The 19,794-nt window shown below is 46.3% G+C and overlaps 1 protein-coding gene across 3 annotated transcripts in view; it reads right to left on the reverse strand.

The window, feature by feature from the left end:
• CAMK1D (calcium/calmodulin dependent protein kinase ID) overlaps positions 1–19,794 on the reverse strand; it is a 433,707-nt gene that overhangs the window by 16,259 nt on the left and 397,654 nt on the right. For all 3 annotated transcript variants that reach the window (XR_005989504.1, XM_041767287.1, XM_041767285.1), the window contains exons 7-8: positions 3,756–3,868; positions 2,308–2,386 (exon numbers count right to left, since the gene is read on the reverse strand). Coding sequence is in view for 2 of the 3 variants with exons in the window: in XM_041767287.1 (XP_041623221.1) it covers positions 2,308–2,386; positions 3,756–3,868 (192 nt within the window). In the remaining variant the exon portion in view is untranslated. The remainder of the gene's footprint in view (positions 1–2,307; positions 2,387–3,755; positions 3,869–19,794) is intronic.

Consider the following 19,794-nt stretch of genomic DNA (forward strand, 5'->3'; position numbering starts at 1 on the left):
CTCCCCTTCAACTATTCCTGTCCTTCTTTTACTTCTCCTTACAGGGTGGTGGTCAAGAGCATTTATTTTGGAATCAGTTCTGGCTGGAAACGATTGTGGCTTTACTGTTAGGTAGAGGCTATGCAGTCTTGGCTAAGGCTAAGTTACCTTTTATTTCTAAATCAATTTTTTTTATTATTTCTGAAATGGAGAGATAAAGCCTACCTTATTGGGTCATCATAAAAAAACGAAACCATAAGATAATATTTTAACACAATTAGAATAGGATCTGAAATAGAATTGGTGCTCAAGAAGTGACAGATGTCGGGCAGCCCCGGTGACTCAGAGTTTTAGCGCTGCCTTCAGCCCAGGGTGTGATCCTGGAGACCTGGGATCGAGTCCCATGTCGGGCTCCCTGTGTGGAGCCAGCCTCTCCCTCTGCCTGTGTCTCTGCCTCTCTCTCTCTGTGTCTCTCATGAATAAATAAAACCTTTAAAAAAAAAAAGAAATGACAAATATTGTCATAAATGAAAATACAGAAGTTCCTTAACTTACAATAGGGGTTATGTCCCAATAAACCTATCATAAATTGAAAATATCATACAGCAAAAATGCACTTAATGCACCAAACCTGCCAAACATAACTTAGCTCATCTACCCTAAACGTGCTCAGAACACTCACAGTAGCCTCCAGTTGGGCAAAATCACCTAACACAAAGCTTATTTTATACTAAGGTATTGAGCAGCTCATGAAATTTATTGAATACTGCACTGAAGGTGAAGAACAGAATGGCTGTACAAGAGATAGAACAGTTGTCAGGGTATTGGTTATGGACCATCATGATCATATGGCTGACAGGGCGTTGTGGCTGCCAGAGCCTGGCATCACATGAGGAGATCTCCCCTAATACAGCCAGCCTGAGAAAAGATCAAAATTCAAAACTGGAAGGGTTCCTACTGAATCGGCACCACATTGGCATCATCGTAGTCAAAAACATCGTTAAATCAGTGGCCATTTGTACTATGAAACCAGGTCGTGACACTCCCTGAGCAGGTCCCCTTTGGAAGACAAACCAGCATGTGACCCTATGGAGGAAATGCCACAGGGGACAGCAGAACACATAAGCGGCAGTTTCCTAGACTGCTTCTTAGGGGAATTTCTCCTGAAGTCAAAGTGTTTGTTGTCATCATACGATACATTTTACCATCCCCAGTCTGTTTCTAAATGGATGCTCCTAGTGGTTTAATGATAATAACCAACGAAACGTTTGCTATGTTCCAGACGTTGCGCTAAACCCCTGATAGGCATGATCTCAATTACTTCTTTTGTTTGTTTGTTTGTTTTTTTTCTCTCAATTACTTCTTACATCAACTCTGTAAGCTAGGTATCACCTAACTTACAGATGTTCTCATTTTAAAGATAAGAAAATCGGGGGCGCCTGGGTGGTGCAGTCATTTAAGCATTTGAGTCTTATTTTTGGCTGAGGCTGTGATCTCAGGGTCATGAGATCAAGCCCCTCACCGGGCTCCGTGTTCAGTGTGGAGTCTGCTTGGGTTTCTCTTTCTCCTCTCCCCTGCACACACATGCTCCCTCTAAAATAAATAAATATTTTAAAAAATTTTAAATAAAGATAAGAAAACTGAAGCTTAGAGAAGTTAAGTATAAACCTAATGTAACAGCTAGTTGATAATGAAGCTGGTTTCAAACCCAGTAAGTCACAGGAAAAAAGGTGGCCTCAAGAGCACTGCTGAAAGCGTGGCATGGAACATCACAAGCATTAATAAATGCTGCTGGGGTTGAAGACACATTAACTTGAAAAGTATTTTCTTTCTTTCTTTTTTTTCTTTCTTTCTTTTTTTTTTTTGAGTAGGCTCCACGCCCAGACTGGGGGGCTTGAGATCATGACCTGAGCTGAGATTCCGAGTTGGACACTTAACCGACTGAGCCACCCAGATACCCTGAAAAGCATTTTAAAAAGAAAAACATATATAACATCAATTTACTTACTTATAGAACAGTAAGCTCAAGGAATAAAACTTCAATCTTGATGCCTCCCTAGAGAACCACCTTCAGTAAAAACGATCCTAAAATACTTCATGTAAAATGAAAAACCTTCAGCTAGCTTTTGCTCACTGAACTTGTCACCCGTGCATTCAAAGGCCTGTGTGCCGAGGGAACAGAAGAGTTCCAGTGTTGCTGTGGGGATGGGATGAGAGCCAGTGGTCAGAATGAGATGCAATCATTCCAGAACCGAGAACGGCCGAGAGGAGGTTTGCTCTGGGAAGGCATCAGATAGTGCGGTCTTCCCCGTGGGTGATCTCTCTTACCATGGGTGCCGAGCTGCTTGCTCACAGGTGTATCTTTTATTTGGATCTTTCTCCATCAGATTCCGGATGAAGTCTTTAGCTGTTGAAAAAGAAAGCACAAGGGGCAGGATCAGTTTGTGACTTGGGATGCGACAGTTTGATGCCACCGGGTTTTTGAGAATATTGTGTGGAGCACAAAAAACAGGCCAGCCCTGCTGCTGACCCTGTGGCAGCTTTAGCACAAAAGGGCCACAGGATTCCGCAGTTGGGAGAAAAGGAAGCCACGACTTGGCAGTCTGAGAGGGAACACGGTGAATGGGGAGGCGGCCAAGCCAGGCCTGGGACCCTGCCTTCGCAACCCAAAGCCCTTCCTTTCGGCAGCCAGGGACATCTTTGGTTCAGAGATCAAACATCTTTGTCATCATGTGCCTCTCACTGAGCTCACTGCTTCGGGAAGCTGCTTTCTTGATGTCCTCTCTGTGTTTTAGACATTACTGACTCCAGAGGGTCCCCACAGCCCCTGCTCGGGCCGCCGAGCTGTGCAGGCACTGCGGATACGCAGCCCACTTAGGTGGCTACGATGAGCAGGAAATTGCGATGCAGGAAAATGTGCCCTGGTGGGGAAGGGCAGAGCACTAGGAGGCCTGGGATGAGGAAGGACCCAGAAGTGGGACCCTGAGAACACAAGGGACTGGGTCACAGAACCTGAGGATGACACCTGTGTGCCAGGCCAGAGACCTGTGGCATCGTAGGGCCTGGCAGCTCTCTGCCCACAAGACCGGGGCTCCTGGGGGGAGGACTGTGCCCTCTGAGCTCAGAAATCAAACATTCCTCATGCCGCTTTTCCCTGTAGGCCTTGGAGAACTGTACTCGGGCACCAGCTTTTAGAAGACTGAGGAATAAAGCAGTGTCTCCAGTGAGGAGGAAATAACACAGATAATACATGTGATATTTGAACAGCTCAGCAGGATGGGAATGGCTCTGCCCCATTTATTATTTTATTTGGGCCTTGTGCCACCCTCTGTGGTAGGGAGGCCTGTTGTTACCATCCCGACCTTGTCAGGAGGACACTGAGGCTCGAGAGGCTCGTCAGTCCACCAGAGCCTTGGTTTTGATCTTTATCCCTGAAGAGGAAATGGGGAACATCCCAGAGGACTGAGTGCATTAGTGCGTGTGCGGAGCTCACAGTGCTCGGCACACAGCAAGCACTCAATGAACACTAGCCTATACTGTGGCAGTCCTGGAGTGCCCAGGTCAGGGCATGGCTTGGGGGGTGGGGTAGGGGAGTCGGCCCCGACCCTCAGTGTGGCTCCAGGCAGAGGTCTCCAGCCTGTCTTCTGCTTTGCCAAGTCAAGTACGCAGCTCACAGAGCTTCCCTGGGAGCCTCAGGACCACCCCGAAACCCTCAGGCCTGTCCAGGTCAAGTGTAGGGGTCCTGGGGGCCAGCCCTGGGGCACCTGGACACCTACCAGAGTCGGAGATGTCATCCCAGTAGGGGGAGTCAAATTCATATTCTGCCTTGAGGATCTGTTCAAAGAGCTTGGAGTCATTTTCATCATAAAAGGGAGGGTAGCCACAGAGCCTGGAAGATAAGACAGAGTCAGGACCCATGTGGCTCTATGTCCACCGTGGTCACTGGCCATTCCGCCTCGGAGGAAGAGCTGTTTGTACTCAAGGGGAGTAAACCTGCACTGTGTGTTGCATATACAACCTGAGCAGAGAAATCACACATTCCGTGGGCAGAGGTGGCACAGAATTAAAGCTGCGATTTGATGGATGGCAAAAAGGTGAACACATATGGAAGCCCAGCTTTTTTTTCCACGTTATTAACCAGAGCCTTGTAATATTCCCAGATCAACCCCTAAACCCTCTGTGTGTAAGTGCTATTGATCGTACTGTCTGTAATGTTATCCCCAACGGTCAGTGGGTTGGTAACCAACTTGCTGTAAGTTGCCCTCACATGCACATTATCAACCTACGAGGCCCAAACTGGGTAATTTGGAAGGTTCCAGTTTGGGCCATTCATACACACTAAATATAAAAGCAGAAGTCGGCACAAGTCATAATGCTATCACCGCTTTCCCCCCAAACCCTTTCAAAATTGATTTATTTTAATTTTATTTTATTTGAAGATTTTATTTATTTATTCGTGAGAGACATGGAAAGAGAGGCAGAGACACGGGCAGAGGAAGAAGCAGGCTCCTCTAGGGAAGGCTGAGGTGGGACTCGATCCTGGGACTCTAGGATCACGCCATGAGCCGGAGGCTGACTCTCAACCACTGAGCCACCCAGGCGACCCTCAAAATTGATTTTTTAAAAGATAATATTAGGATGTTGGTGCAAGTAACACGTAGTTCTAGAGACACCGACAGTTATCTGACCGGCATAACACGAGTAGAAATTTTCATTACACACTCCCAATACAATTCATCGCCTGAGACTACTACGGGCTCTCACTCCACTTCTGCTTTCTGCTCTGATGTGACCTGTACCATCAGTACAGGTGCCACTGGTGTATGTTCTGGACCAAGATCTCCTCATTTGGATGAGGAGGCCACACCAGGAAATTCCTAATATTCTTTGTGGCGTGAAGACACTATGGCTCTATGACTCCCTCTTTCAATTGGCTTGCACAGCAGGGAGACCTAAGGAGGGATCTAGTACATGCTTGAGGCCCACATGGGGCAGGGCATCCTGGGAAGGGGTAAGATTTAGCTCATAGCTCTCAGGGACGGGCAGAGAAGAGGCAAGGCTGGATTCTAGAAGGCCAGGTGCAAAGCAGCATGGTGTAGACCCTGGTTCTGGGCCTGTGGCAGCCCAGTGGGGGGCACCCACGCGGTGGGGGAGTTCTCCCCCCAAATGAGCCCTGAATCTCCCCCAGCTAGCCAAACTTTGTTCAAGACCCAACTCCAGCCTAGAGACCTGTTTAATGAGAACAAATGAACAGGAATCATCAGGCCTGTGAGGGATTAGGCTGTGGGCAAATAAGAAATCCCAATAAGGTTCAAGATGCAAACTTGGTACACTCATTCTTCAGCTGCTCCTGCTATGACACATGGTGTCACTGGTCCTGCTGCCCAGGGGGAAGGCCGATGACATTTTTAAAGGCTGTGAGACATTTTGTGGGCCGATGAGATTCAAAATCATCTATCCCCACAAGGTTGATTTAGGGGCTAAGTGCCTGGAAAATTTCATTTTTTAAAGATTTGCTGCTTTTGGCAAAATGAATTAGAGCCAGTGCTTCTGAAACCACCGAGTGCATATTTTACTGCCCAGGAAACCCTGGAGCCTGGAGATGGATATGTAAATGTTTCCCATAATGAGGATTTGGGCTTAAATGAAATGTGCATATTAGGAAAAGCAGACAGAGCAAAATGTTAGTTCGACTTGGAAAATAACTAAATTTTAGATATGTGAGGTTTTTGTTTATTAACAACTGAGTGTGTTTTACTTTACAGTTTGGCACTCTTTTCAACAGGGAAAAATCTTTAAGAAAATTCTAAGAAAGATTTATTCTTCTTGTGCCAATTTTCTTAATGTATATCCCAATTTCTTCTGGTTTTTGGAGTGGGGGATAGAATACTGTTTATGCGGCTATATGGAGGACAGAAGAAAAGGATGTGGATCTAACCTGGAGACTGAGTTAATGTTAAGAAACAGGATTTTAAAAATAAGGATGGGGAACTGAAAAGAAGGACAAATAGAAGTTGTAGCATCTTCCCCAGATCTAGAAATTTCACAGAGCTCCCTGGCCAGGCTATTGCATTAGTAGGTCTGTGTTCAGGGTCCAAATAGGAGAATAAACAACTTTGACCTATTTCTCTCCATATACAGAACATGGACTTCCGTGGTCTGGACCTCTTTGTAAGTGGAATCTCTATGTTCTTATTTTACATATCAAACCATTTAAATAACGTACAAATTATCTCACCATGTGTACCCAAAGACCATAAAGCCATTCTCAACTGTTCTAGATCTAAAAAGTCTGTGGTTTAGAATAACATCTAAACTTCCAACCCGATGACTGATGGTCATGCCCAATTATGGGCAACACATGTTCCTGGGGCTCATCGACTGCATCCCTCCCAGCCTCAGGATGGTCATCCAGGGAGAACCCTGATCCCTTCAGTCTTTCCTACTTTGCCATCTTGTCTACCTGTGGCACATTGGTGCAAATGTACTGCTAGATTCTAGTTTAACCTTGACCAGGCACTTGTTTTGAGTAAAAAACACCACTAAGAGCTTTAAAATACTATCTCACTCAAGCTTCTCTTCCCTGGGAGGTGGGCATCCTTGACACCTTCTGTTTGTACTTTAGAGCCACCTTCCACTCACTCTGTGCCCTGGGAGGCTGACCTGTATCCCTGAGTGAGGGGTGAGCTCTATAACATCTGGTATGAGTTGGCCAATGGGGCCCCCAGTGGAGATGGTGAAAGAAGGGGGAGATACAGGACAAGGGTATGTACTGGTCTGACCCCTCTCATCCAGCATTCAGACCATCTCTACCCTTTGACTGAGGGCCACTGTTCCTCTGAAGGAGCACACCCTACCCCCCACTCCTCCTCAGATTCTGGTAACTTCTCCCAGCCTCCCTTTACCACCTTGGGTCTAGCGGTGTTTATGGCTCAGCAGCTAAGAAGCTCAGGGTCACAGTCCCTTGTATAACTCCTATTTCAAAGGCTGAAATACAGAGCAAAGTCAGGAGTCCAGGCCTCTCCATCTGATTCCAGCTTTGTGTTCTTAACTATTTTGCTTATTCACTCAAGGGAAGGAGGCTTGAGAAATGAACCTTATGTTTCAATCTTGACTTTGAATGCTCTCTGTAGGTCATTATTTAGTTTGCCCACCTGCTCCTTCACCTGGAAGTAGAACCTGGTGACTGGATCCTACCTTTCCAACCCCATTTCCCACACTCTGGGTCTTAAATGCTAAGATGCTCAGAGTGTGTTCCCCACTGGGCACTTTTTATTTCTGGACCAAGGTAAAGGTATGTGCTTGACTTGGGCTACCCTTCCCCCTTCACTTGCCTCTGGAATACCCTTGAAAACCAGCTAGGGTGTTACTAGGAAGACCTAGCCCCCTTCTGCCAGGTGGTAGGTGCTCTGTTCTGTGCCACTGGGGCAGTGGATGGCCCTTCCTAGTGACACTTCCTACACTGCATGCTGCCCTGCTGTCCTGACCTATCCTCAAGCCCCTTAAGGCAGGACCATGTCTTAGGTCTTACTCTCATCTTTGATTTTTCAGTGGCCAGCCCTGGGTCTGCCATAGCAGATGCTGAGTAAATGCTTGGATGAACAAATGCATTCTCAAAGAAGAGGCTTCATCTTGGCTGCTGAGCCCCCTGGTTGGGCTCTGCAACAGAGACAAGGATCTATGATGTAGGTGAACCTACCTCTGCCCCAGCCCAGGGAGCCCTCAAAGATCCCACCGACCCTGACTCCTTCCCATACAGTACCCCTACCAGGAGGCAGTATACTCTGCATCTTTAAGAGGCATTCCAGAAGAATTCAATGGGCAAGGCCCAGTGTTGGGAGCAATCTGGCCTATCTTTGTAGAGAAGGCAATGCGGTTTGGATGACCTTAAATGTCCCTGTTGGGTGTGGATGCATGTCATAAAGGAGATTTTCCATGAAGGAGAGGGCTTTTCACATAAACGAATGTAAAAATCAGCAATGGCCAACCGTGGCTGATTCGGCAATGCACAATTTTTCTTGGAAACTAAAATGCTGTATTAGCTTAAGAGCTCCTGAAGGGCCCTGCTAGTTTACCGGGGTAATTAGGCTGCATATGTTCTTCTTGCTCATTTGCCCTTGGCCACGTATCTGGGTCCCACTGAAAATGGACACAGGCTAACAGGATTCCCGAGAAACAATAAGTCATTACCTCTTTACTCTTTTATGTAACTTTATTTCCACAATTCACCTCAACCCACTGGGGGAAAACAGTATGGAGGTTTTAATTAAAAATTTTAAAAAGGACAACCATATTATCCAGTAATCTCTCTTCTGGATATATTCCCAAAGGAAATGAAATCAGTACCTTGAAGAAAGATATGCATTCTCATGTTCACTGCGGGGTTACTCACAATAATCAAGACAATGGAAACAACACAAGTGTCCATTGACAGATAATGGATAGAGAAATTACAGCATATGGAGCACTTGGGTGGCTCAGTTGGTTAAGCATCTGATTCTTAATTTCGGCTCAGGTCATGAACTCAGGGTCCTGGGATGGAGCCCTGCATTGGGCTCCGTGCTCAGTGGGCAGTCTGCTTGGGAATCCTCCCTCTGCCCCTTCCTCCCTCTCTAGAATAAATAAATAAGCCTTAAAATAAAATAAATTATGGCATATATAGAAAATCGAATATTATTCAGTCATAAAAGGAAGACAATCCTGTCATTTGCAACAACACGGTTGAAACTGGAGGGTATTATGTTAAGTGAAATAAGCCAGACATAGAAAGAAAAATACTGCATGATCTCACCTATACAGGGAATCTTAAAAAAGTCAAATACATAGAAGCATAGAACAGTGGTTACCAGGGATGGGGTACGGGGTGGTGAGGGAAATGGGGAGATGGTGGTTAAAGGTCAAAGTCACATATACGTAGGGTGAATAAGTCTAGAGATTTAGGGTACCGTGTGAGTTCTATAGTTAATAACACTATACTGAATCCTGGACATTGGCTAAGAGAGTAGATCTCAGGTGCTCTCATCACAAGAAAATAGAGTAACAATGTCAGAATATATGTTAATTAGCTTGACTGTAATAATCATTGCACTATGTATATTAAATCATCGCATTATAACCTTAAATATATACAATTTTTATTGAAAAAAAAGGTCATGGTAGAGAAAGTACCAGCTATGTTCAACATTAGGCAGTGACTTTTTAAAAAGTGTTATTACGGGGGCATCTGGGTGGCTCAGGCATCTGACTTTGGCTCAGGTCAAGATCCCAGGGTCCTGGGACTGAACCAGCTTTGGCTCTGTGCTCAGCAGGGAGTTTTCCCGTCCCTCTCCCTCTCCCTTTTTTCCCCCTCCCCATGCTCTCTCTCTCAAATAAATAAATAATATCTTTAAAAAGATGTCATTACAGTAAAAAAAAATGATATCTCCTGTTTTAACAAATTTTAAGTGTCTTGCATAGTACTGTTGACTACAGGCACAACGTCGTACAGCAGATCTCTCTAGAGCTTACTCATGTCGGGTCACTGAAATGTTATGCCTGTTGCTTGCCCATTTCCCCCTCCCTCCAGCCCCTGTCAACTACCATTTCACTCTTTATTCTATAAATTTGACTATTTTAGATACTTCATATGAGTAGAATCATGCAGTATTCGTCTGCCTGTGACTGAATCACTTCACTTAGTGTAATGTCTTAAAGATTTATTCAATATTCCATTGTATGTATAGAACACATTGTCCATCTGTTGATGGACATTTACATTGTCACCGTGTCTTTGCTATTGTGAATAATGCTGCAACGAACATGGGCGGGTAATAGCTCTTTGAGATCCTAATTTCAATTCTTTTGGATATATGCCCGGAACTGGGATTGCTGGATCATATAATATGCTCTATTTCTAATTTTTAAAGAAGATTTTATTTATTTATTTGAGGAGGGGAAGGAAGGGACAGAGGGAGAGGGATGGAATCTCCTTGCTGAGAGTTCGATGTAGGGCTCAATCCCATGACCCTGAGATCATGACCCAAGCCAAAATTAAGAGCAGGTTGCTTAACCAACTCTGTAACCCAAGCACCCTGATTTCTAATTTTTTGAGGAACCTCCATTCTGTTTTCCCCAGTGGCTGTGCCATTTTGCATTCCCCCAGCAGTATGCAAGGGTTCCCCTTTGCCCATATTCCTACCAACACTTTTTCTTGTTTTTTTGGTTTTTTTTTTTTATTTCTCCAAAGAAGATACACACATGAAAAAAGCAAGGGAGTATGTGTATGGGGTCCCAGAATTCAGACTACCTGATGTACAGCATAGACTGGATGGCTGTGTAAGGACAGCTGGTTTGTTTTTTTGTGCAGGCCAGCGAGCACTCAACGTGAACCCAAGTGATCCCTCTTCATGGGGAATACGCTTGATTTTTCCCTGGTAGGTTTCTGTCAAATATTAGCTGGCTGGCTTCCAGGCCTTCTACCCTGGATGTGAGCACAGGCCTGCGGCAGCTGTTCCTCACCCTCCCCAAACCACATGTACCTTCCCTAAGTGTTCTCCCCAGGTCCCCACTAAGGACAGAGGATGAAAAACCACCCATCAGGTAGTCCTTTGGCAGGCCCCAGATGCTGATTGACATTGGCTATGTCCCAGGCTTGGGGATAGGAAGAGACCATGAGTCCTACTCTCATGGCTCTTACATTCTATTTGGGGGGCAAGGGGGAGAGACACTCAACATTAAGTTTCAAAATAAACAGGAAATAGAAAAGTAGACAGGAAAGGTAATGGGAAGGTGATCACAGGAAGCCACAGCATTTCATTCTGATTTGAGAGTATTCCTTCTCATACACTGTTCCCTGTGCCTGGAATGCTCTTCCTCTTGTGTCCACTGTTGTGGCTCCTCCCTGCTCCTAGGACACCACATGTCTCACCCCTAACCTGTCCCAACCCTTCCTCTGAGCTCCCAGCCTTTTTGGCACAGCCATCATGCACACATGTCATCTCCTCTGTTAGATTCTGAGCCCCCTGAGGGTGGTGACAGTGCCTCATTCATCTTCGCCAACCCCAGGACCAGCCCAGGATGTGCTCAGAAAAAACCATTTGCTTCGACATGAATGGAACTGGAGGGTATAATGCTGAGTGAAATAAGTCAGTCGGAGAAGGACAAACATTATATGGTCTCATTCACTTGGGGAATATAAATAATAGTGAAAGGGAATAAAGGGGAAAGGAGAAAAAATGAGTGGAAAATATCAGAAAGGGAGACAGAACATGGAAGACTCCTAATTCTGGGAAACGAACTAGGGGTGGTGGAAGGGGAGGAGGGCGGGGGCTGGGGGTGGCTGGGTGGCTGGCACTGAGGTGGGCACTTGACGGGATGAGCACTGGGTGTTATTCTGTATGTTGACAAATTGAACACCAATAAAAAATAAATTTATTATTAAAAAAAAAAAGAATGGAAAATAAAGACTAGTTGAAAAAAAAATAACCTGCTGGATGAATGAGCCTATCAACACCTCAATGTTTCAGGGACTGCCACCCCCACTGCACTCAACCCCTCTCTGAACACCTCCCATTCTTTACACTCTACCTCAATTCCATCTCTTTCTTGGGTCTTTTCAAAACATTTAGAAAGGATTATTTTGTGGTTATTACACGTGTCTTCCCACCTCAATCATGAGTTCCTACAGGAGAAAGACGATGTCATATATTGCTTTTCTTTGGATCTTTCATTTGCATTCAACAATAATCAATATTTGTCAACTATTCTTTCCTAAATGGGAAACATTTACATGAAAATTGCTTGTGTATGTTTGCATGCACAACAGCACACACTCGAGTTGACTTATGAAGTAGTGTTGAACACTCTGAAATGGATGTTTCCTCTGGGGAAATAATTTAACTACAGTTTCTCATGAGTTACAACTTTTCAGTTAGCTTTGCAGTGAAACCTGCTAATGCCCAATAATGTCTGTTGTAAGTCCTTCGAAGTAGATGGGAATGAGCACACCACTCGTCAACTATTCTCTGTGCTCACATTTGCCCCGTACCCTGAGGGCTTCCACCATGCATCAATCTCCCTGACCTCTTTTCCTTCCATCCAGGGGATGCCCATGAGATGACACAACCCATAGATCCTACCCTCTGTTCCCAGCCCGAATCCTTAAGCCAGAAGCTGAAAAACAACTTTGCATAGTAGGGGGATTTGCACAGAGTCACAGAAATTTATTCTGGAGTTCAATAGTCCTCATCTGGCCCTAGCCACCCTCTCTTAGGAGACTGGGAAAGTAGGCCCCAGGGAGATGAAGAGGTGACCTCCACCAGAGCAAGTGGCAGGCCTGAGCATCTATCTGCCCAGGGCTCAGGCTTCAAAAACAAAAGCCACTTCAGCCCAGTTCTACAGAGATTTATGGAGCACCAATGCCTGTGCCAAATGCTGATCATATGGTAGTGAAGAAGACAGGCCCTGCTCTTGATCCCCAGGGTTCAGCATCCAGCCATATGTGAATAGCACAAGCGGGATGCTGACTTTTCTATAAAGGACACACTATGTTGTGTGTGTCCTGTAAACTTAATAACAATAGTCACCACGTGTGGAGTATTTTTTTTTTTAATGTGTGGAGTATTTACTGTGTGCCAGGCACTGGGTTATACAGCTTACGCGCCTTGTCCCATTTATGAGACGTGTGTACTTGTGACCTAAGCATGTCTGTCTTCCATTTCCAGGTGAGGGAATACATGAGAAGAACAGAACTTTAACTTTTCTCATCCAATTCCAGAGCCAAGTTGTATTAACCTTTCATGTGGGCTCTGTTGCCAGATAGGTCATGGCAAAGATGAGGAAATGCATACACGCTGTCTTCCTAGACCTGCCTCTGAAGTCAGGGTGCTGTGCGTTTTTTATGTGATATATGAAGCAGGGCCAGAAACAAGGCTGTAAGACCTGCCAAAGAAATGAAGACCAGCTGAGTCTTTGCACTCAGAAAATCAACCCAGCCTGCCTTCTGGAAAAGACAGAGCAGAGGAGGATGGCTCCCTAGGGATGACTACTAGGGCCTATCTGTGGGAGCAGGGATTGAGTCTATACTGAACCAGATTCCAATATGATCACATCCAGCAGCCTCGCTGAGCTCCCATGGGGAGCCTCAAGGGGATGTAAAGGATAGAAATCCTTCTGTCAAGATCTTGTGGAACTCTGCAGGACGGGCAGGAGTTCAGGCATGCCTCACCGACCCAGAGTAGTTGGGAAATCAAATAACATACATAGGTGAATTTTCTAAGCACCTGAAATGGGCTTAAGTGCCAAAACTTATTTGCAATATTCTAGAGTTGTGTTTTTTTTTTTTTTGAGAGGGGGAGCATGTGTGAGCAGGGGTGGGGGCAGATAGAGAGAGAAAGAATCTTAAGCAGGCTCTATGCCCAGCGTGGAGCCCAGTGCAGAGCTCAGTCTTATGACCCTGAGATCATGACCTGAGTGGAAATCAAGAGTCGGATGCTCAGCCGACTGAGCCACCCAGTTACCCCAATTATTTTCAATATTTTATCTAGAAAGCATTTGGGTGTGACAGTCCACAATGAAAATGGAATAATCACTAGGAAAAGGCAACCCAGAATTTGCCATGTAGTCTAATTGGATAAAAGAGCTCTGAAGGAGAACGGAGATGTGGCTTTTCAAGGGAAGGTTTGCTGTTGTCCTCTGAGGGCCGACTCTGTCACTCTGTGCTCAGAGGTTTCATGGTATGGTTTCCTCAGCCTGAGATTTAGAGAAACAAAGACACAGATTCGAATCTCGGCTCCGACAAGTACAGGTTGAGTGACCTTGGGGAAATGACATATCCTCTTTAAGGCTTATCTTCTGGAAATGAGGATAATAGTGCCCACCGTAGAGACAGACATGACATGTATAACACATAACTATATAACAATAGGTGTTATTTATGAGACACATGCATAGATGGATAGAGGGACACAGAAACCTACAGGTAACAGGTAGAAAATAGGAAAATGCTGTCATACACTGTGTAATCCCTTTCAGGTCCCTCAGTTGAAGCACGCAAGTGGGACGCTGCTCATGCACCAGCAAGAACAATAGAAAGGGGACAGAGGAGCAGATGAATCCCGAGGGACTCAGTCCAATGGCCTCAACATGAAAACAAAGCAATATGTTTTTACACTTTGTGCAAAGTCTACAAATCATCCACTTAGGCCTTCTAAGCTTGCTACAAAAAGGAGGAAGAGCCGTGACTGAATTGTGCCCCGTGACCTAACTTTGTGCACTGTGTCGTGAAAATAAGGACAGGGCATACCAGAGACCAGCTCGTCACTCTGCTCTTTGTCTACCACTATTTCCAAGCATTTAACTCGGGAGCCCCTCACTTCCAAAAGAGCTCAAGGATCCCCGTGGACATTTGCTCAAAGGTGTATTTGTGAAGAGAGAATATTTTTGTGCAATTCGACTGGGGGTGCCATGGAAATGACCAAAACAACCAACCTCTATGTATATTATTACAAACTAAGGAAGCCACAGAAAGCCAACGCAGGCCCAAAGAGTCTCTGAAAAACACCAACAAAGCCAGTCAAATCTGGGTGTCTCTCCGTTGGAGACGGGCGTCTGTCTGATATGCTATAACTCCGGGAAGCCCCTATTTGCCTTTTTGTTTTGGCACCCGGTGGGTATTTACGAATGTCTGGGGCCTGGGCTAAAGAATCCAAGTGTTATTCATCTTACTCTGGATAATATGACAGACTTTAATAAAATAAAGCAAAGCTTTTTAAGCTGATAAACCTCTTGTACTTAGCTGCAATGCCCACTTAGTGAACAAAACAGGTTTCGGCATATTATTTGGATTTATAAAACAGAATGACCAACGAGACCCGAATCATCACAAAGATGTAATCCAATTATTTCAACAACCATATGTTTGATTATGCACGTTCCAGAACTTTTTCCTCGCAAACTTGGAAGAGATCAGGCTGGAGAAACTAGGAATGGTTTACATATTAAAACCATGTGCAGGCTGACTTCAGCAAAGCGGGATGGATGAAAATTCAGGGGATACATGCCCCATGCCCCCCCCGCCCTGGAGATTTGGATCATGCCTTGAAAGCTGAGAATGAGTAAGCAGATCAGGGAAAGATGTAGGGGAGAAAGGAAACACATTTCTTGGAACATTTATACACAACTGGACCTGAAGATTGGGAGTGGGGAAGGGTGGGGGGGGGGGGAGACCCAGCACTTCCCCAAGCAAGAGAGGGAGTAGCATATTCCATTTGAAGTAAAACCATCTTAAAGGAGTGGGCTCCAGCCCATTGTCCACAATGCTGTTGTGTTGTGATCCACGGTCCCACTTCCAAGCATATTACTTTTTGCTTGTTGCGTGAACCAGATGGACAGCGCCTTGAGGGGTCTGGGGACCCCAGGGGCAGAGGCTCTGGGCCTCCTCCTGCAGGTCAGACACAGCCAGAGGAAGCCCAGACTGTGCTCCTTTGCACTCGGAGGGCATGGACAGTGGAAGGGAGGGCAGGTGGGGAAGAGGATGAGCAGGGGCAGCTTCTAACAGCCAGGACTGTTGTGTTAGGAAAAACCCAGTGCAACTTCCAGCAGCTAAAATTAGTTCACATGAGTAATGGATTTCATCCCGAAGCACTGCGGGGTGTAGACATCCATTCTGGAGGTGATTAACACCAGCGCTAACTGATGATTCTGAAGCCCGGGCGGACTTCCAATTCGACTTTTGCATCTAGAGGGTTTTTTTTTTTTCCCTTGGTTCAGGGCTCTTGCTTCCTCACCCCCCCCCCCCCCGCCCGGCCCTTACCTTTCCTCTCTCTCTTGCCCTCTCTCTCTCACCTGCCGATTGGTAAGTGATTATGATTCTGCGTGGACTGCATTTGGGAAATGTCCCTGGGTGGCCACACCGCGGGGTTTGGCCTTTGGCCCCTGGTTTGGTCACTTGGCCCCTGGCCTCTGCTTACTGTCTTACAGAGCATCCTCAGAGCAGGGCAGGGGACCAGAAGGCCCGAAGGCAGTCCTCGGCATGGTCTGGCCAAGTGCATACCGTGCTGCTCAGCTTCTAGTCCATTCTTCCGTGGGTCTTCCCATCACCTCCACGAGAAGTTACTGGCTTGCTCTTGGAAATTGGAGCCACTTCCCTTCCTGTTTCCATCATCTGTGCCTCCTGGTCACAAACCCAGCATGGAATAAGTGGTCCAAAATCATGCCTTGCTACTGCACCTCCGACGTGCTGCTTCTTCCCACATCTGCGGGCCACCTCCCTCCTGCGTCCAGGCTGCTGTGCTCTGTATCAGATGGTTAATATGGTAAAACATCCTTAAGGCCTCTTTCCAGACTTCCGTTTGCTCACTATGGTGATTGGTGAGTTAAAAATTCTGCTCGTTCAAAGACTATATTTTTCCCATCACCAAGTTTTAGACATCAGAAGGTCAAAGCTGGATCAAATCTTTCAAGTTCTATTTGAAAAATTATGTTTCAGATTGAATGGTACATCTTGTCTCAAACACAGTAAGTGCATCATCTCTTCAGATAATTGGTCTTGAAGGATAAACCATCCATCTCCCCGCATGATGGCCAATATTTGAAGATAGTCTGTCCAGAGCCAGATCACCACCACCTCTGTCGTGGAGACTTCCTCAAGGCCAGGCCAGTGTTCACGGCTCTGCCCTGGGAGCTCTTGGCTCTCATCTCGGTGACAGCCAGCAAGACTGGGTTTTAACTGATCTGTTTACTGTCTGTTGCCTCCAGCAGACAGCAAGCATCTCCAAGGCCGGGTTTGTAATGAATCCATCTCTAAAACCACACTGCCTGACATGTATTAGGCTCAATAAATGAGAGTTAAGTGAGAGAATGTCAATCCCCTGCCTTCCATTCTCCAGGCTAAATATCCTGAAGCATTTAGCTGCTGCTGAAGTGAAGGTTTCCAGGAGCCGATGCTAACATGAACACGAGAAAGCAGTGAAATGTTTTTCCATCCAGCCTGAAACCACACCATTGAGTGTAAAGGTGATACAGGTGAGACATCCCCTTCCTGCTTCTTCTCCCTCCAGGGGTCCTCTCTACCCCAGGGCCTTTGCAAGAGACAACCAATAAAGTCTCTCTCCAGGAGCAGCAGAGAGAGGGCCACAGGCTCACAAACAAAGCAGACATGTGGTCAAGCAGTACCTGCTTCTGAGATTAAAGGTAATCAAAAGGCATTGAGCCACACACAGGATCCACTCAGTGTAGACGGAGGAGGGGAGATGAGGCACCTTTCTGGAAAGCGCCACACTGAAATGCAATCGGTGGAATAAAATCAGTGAGCCTGAGAATTACCACCACCAGAGCCTGCTTGAAGTACAAGTGATGATGCCTGAAAGGATGAAAGAGAGAGGGAGCAGGAGGCAGGAGAGGGAGGCGTGAGCATGGGCCAGCATGTGGCCACTCTGACCAGCCACCAGGAACGGTCCTGCCACAGCGGGCGGGACACAGAGAGTCTGGAGACGACTATAGGTTTTGTGAAAACCCGTCTGGCCATCAAGCTCTAGGGCTCTGATTCCTTGTTCATAAAGGAAACTTCATACTTCTGCTTTTAATTTGCTTTCTCATGGAGCATTTCCTATTGGGGAGAGAACATGCTAGTTTGAGGACAGGCATATCCAATTACCCCGTGGGGCACAGATCCCATCATTTAGTAAACTGACACTCCAGGTTTTTTGTTTTAAATCTCTCTTGAGTCTGGCTAGTGTGAATCAATTCACTGGGATCATCTGAGCAAGACGAATAAACAGATTAATCTAGTTTCTGAGCTTCTAAAGCCAAAGTCCAGACCATGGGCCGAAGGCAGCCTAAACAAGGCAATGTGTCCCGCCCCACAAAGCTTATGAATATAACAAGATGATGGCTGTCTGCTGGCAACGCCAGTTAATTATTCCTATTAGTGTTAATGCTCCTCATGCTGATGGAAGTAACCACCATCATGATGCCCCATGCTTAGTTCTTTCCCTGGGGCTAATTATACTACATTCTCTCCTATTGGAGCTGGGGTTCATGCTCTCTCCCTGGGACATGTGTAGCCAGAAAGAGGCAGCTGTCAATGGTTTAAAATCATGATGACTCTCTTGGCGAGGAGCATTCTTTCTCAGAAAATGGACCTACCGTGCGGATTAGGCATTCAGAGCCACTCTTACGAAGCCAATTAAGCTGTGTATGTTGGCCAATTGATATGTCACCTCGTTTTAAAGACTGAACGAAAAAAAAAAAATAAAGACTGAACGATGCCGGAGGACAGTCGAAAAGCAAGCGGGTTACCATCAATATGCGGCCTGGAGTTTCTGTTAGGCAGAGAGGTCAGAGGTCGTGGCATGGGTAGGGGCCCTCCCCACCCACGGCAGACCCTCCCTCACCATCCAGCCCACCCTAAGGCTCTAATGCCTAAACTCCTTAAGACCTCAGCCCATTTCTTATAGGGGCAAACATCCGCTGTGCTTCTCCATGGCATGCTGTATCCCCGAGCGTAATCTAGGCAAGCCATCATGAACTCATGTCCTTGAACTTTCGAGAAGAAAGGCAACATATGTGTGATCACAAAATTCCATCTGGTCAGTGACATGGTGATTCTATGTCCTCAGAACTTGTGCTACCTTGGCTGAGCCACACCTCCAGCCTGGACACCAACATGCTCGTCAGGGTGCCCAGCACACTGTGTCCTCCATCCTTCTCGGTAGCTTACGTGATGCAGGCAAAGATGTTCTTCCATAAGTCCTGATCCCCAAAAAGAGATTCTGGAGAAGACAAGGACTGACTGGATGTATTTTTAACACTGAGTATCCCTGATAGAAAAAACGTATTTCTCTTTCTGAATGATGGTTAACATAGAAATGCATGTGTGCAGAGGTCAAGAGAAGCAATTGCTCAAGTATTCGTGCTGACAAAATGCAGAATGTTTGCCTGGTGTGCAGAGAGGAAGACGTCTGGTACCTGGCCTGTCACAACCGCTTTTGCTGTGATCGGATATCTCAGTGTGACAGGGTTATCAGATGAAAATAATGCTGCACCCCAAAAAGCCGCAGAGGCTAACCCCTTTTCCATCACAGGTGACACGAAGACTGTAGTTGCACGCGGCCCCCCGCGGCAGAGCTGGCTTCCCCTGCATGCTGCCTGTGGGTCACAAGTTGTGCAGCAGCCTGGCTCGTCGGTCTCCAGCTGAAGGGTGGGGTGTCTGGGCGCAGTGCGTCAGTGGGAAGGAGTGGAAGTCTGAGAGGGAGATCTGTAAGCTCTAACTTCTAATCCTCATCTCAACACCGAGCCAGCCTCCTGCTAGGCCGAGGCCACAGGCCTCTCACAGAACATTGTCATCAGCCCTACAATGTACCTCAGGCGACCTCGTTCCTGTGGCCACATTCCTCTCCTCTCCTTATCCAGCCTTCTAGACATACCTGGAATGGTGCCTCCCCCTTCCTGAATACCCTGTCCTCAGTGGTGGCTTCATCCCAGGAATTCCTATGGCTGTTCACAAGCCTCCCTGCATGTCACGTCATCTAATTATGAATTTTCCTGTCCCGCCATATACATTGTTAATTTTCTCACGAGAGGCAACATGTCTTTGCCATCTTGATATCTTTAGCACCTAATGCAGTGCCTGGAATAGAGAAGGTGCTCAAGAAATGTTAGCTGTTGGGCCGCCTGGGTGGCTCAGGTCATGATCCTGGGGTATCGAACCTCTCATCGGGCTCCCTGCAGGCAGCCTGCCTCTCCCTCTGCCTATGTCTCTGCCTCTCTCTGTTGTCTCTCATGAAAAAATAATTTTTTTTAAAAAGAAATGCTAGTTGTTGACACTGATAATAATAA

Source organism: Vulpes lagopus, chromosome 8 (genome assembly GCF_018345385.1).
Source record: "Vulpes lagopus strain Blue_001 chromosome 8, ASM1834538v1, whole genome shotgun sequence".
Classification (NCBI taxonomy): Eukaryota; Metazoa; Chordata; class Mammalia; order Carnivora; family Canidae; genus Vulpes; species Vulpes lagopus.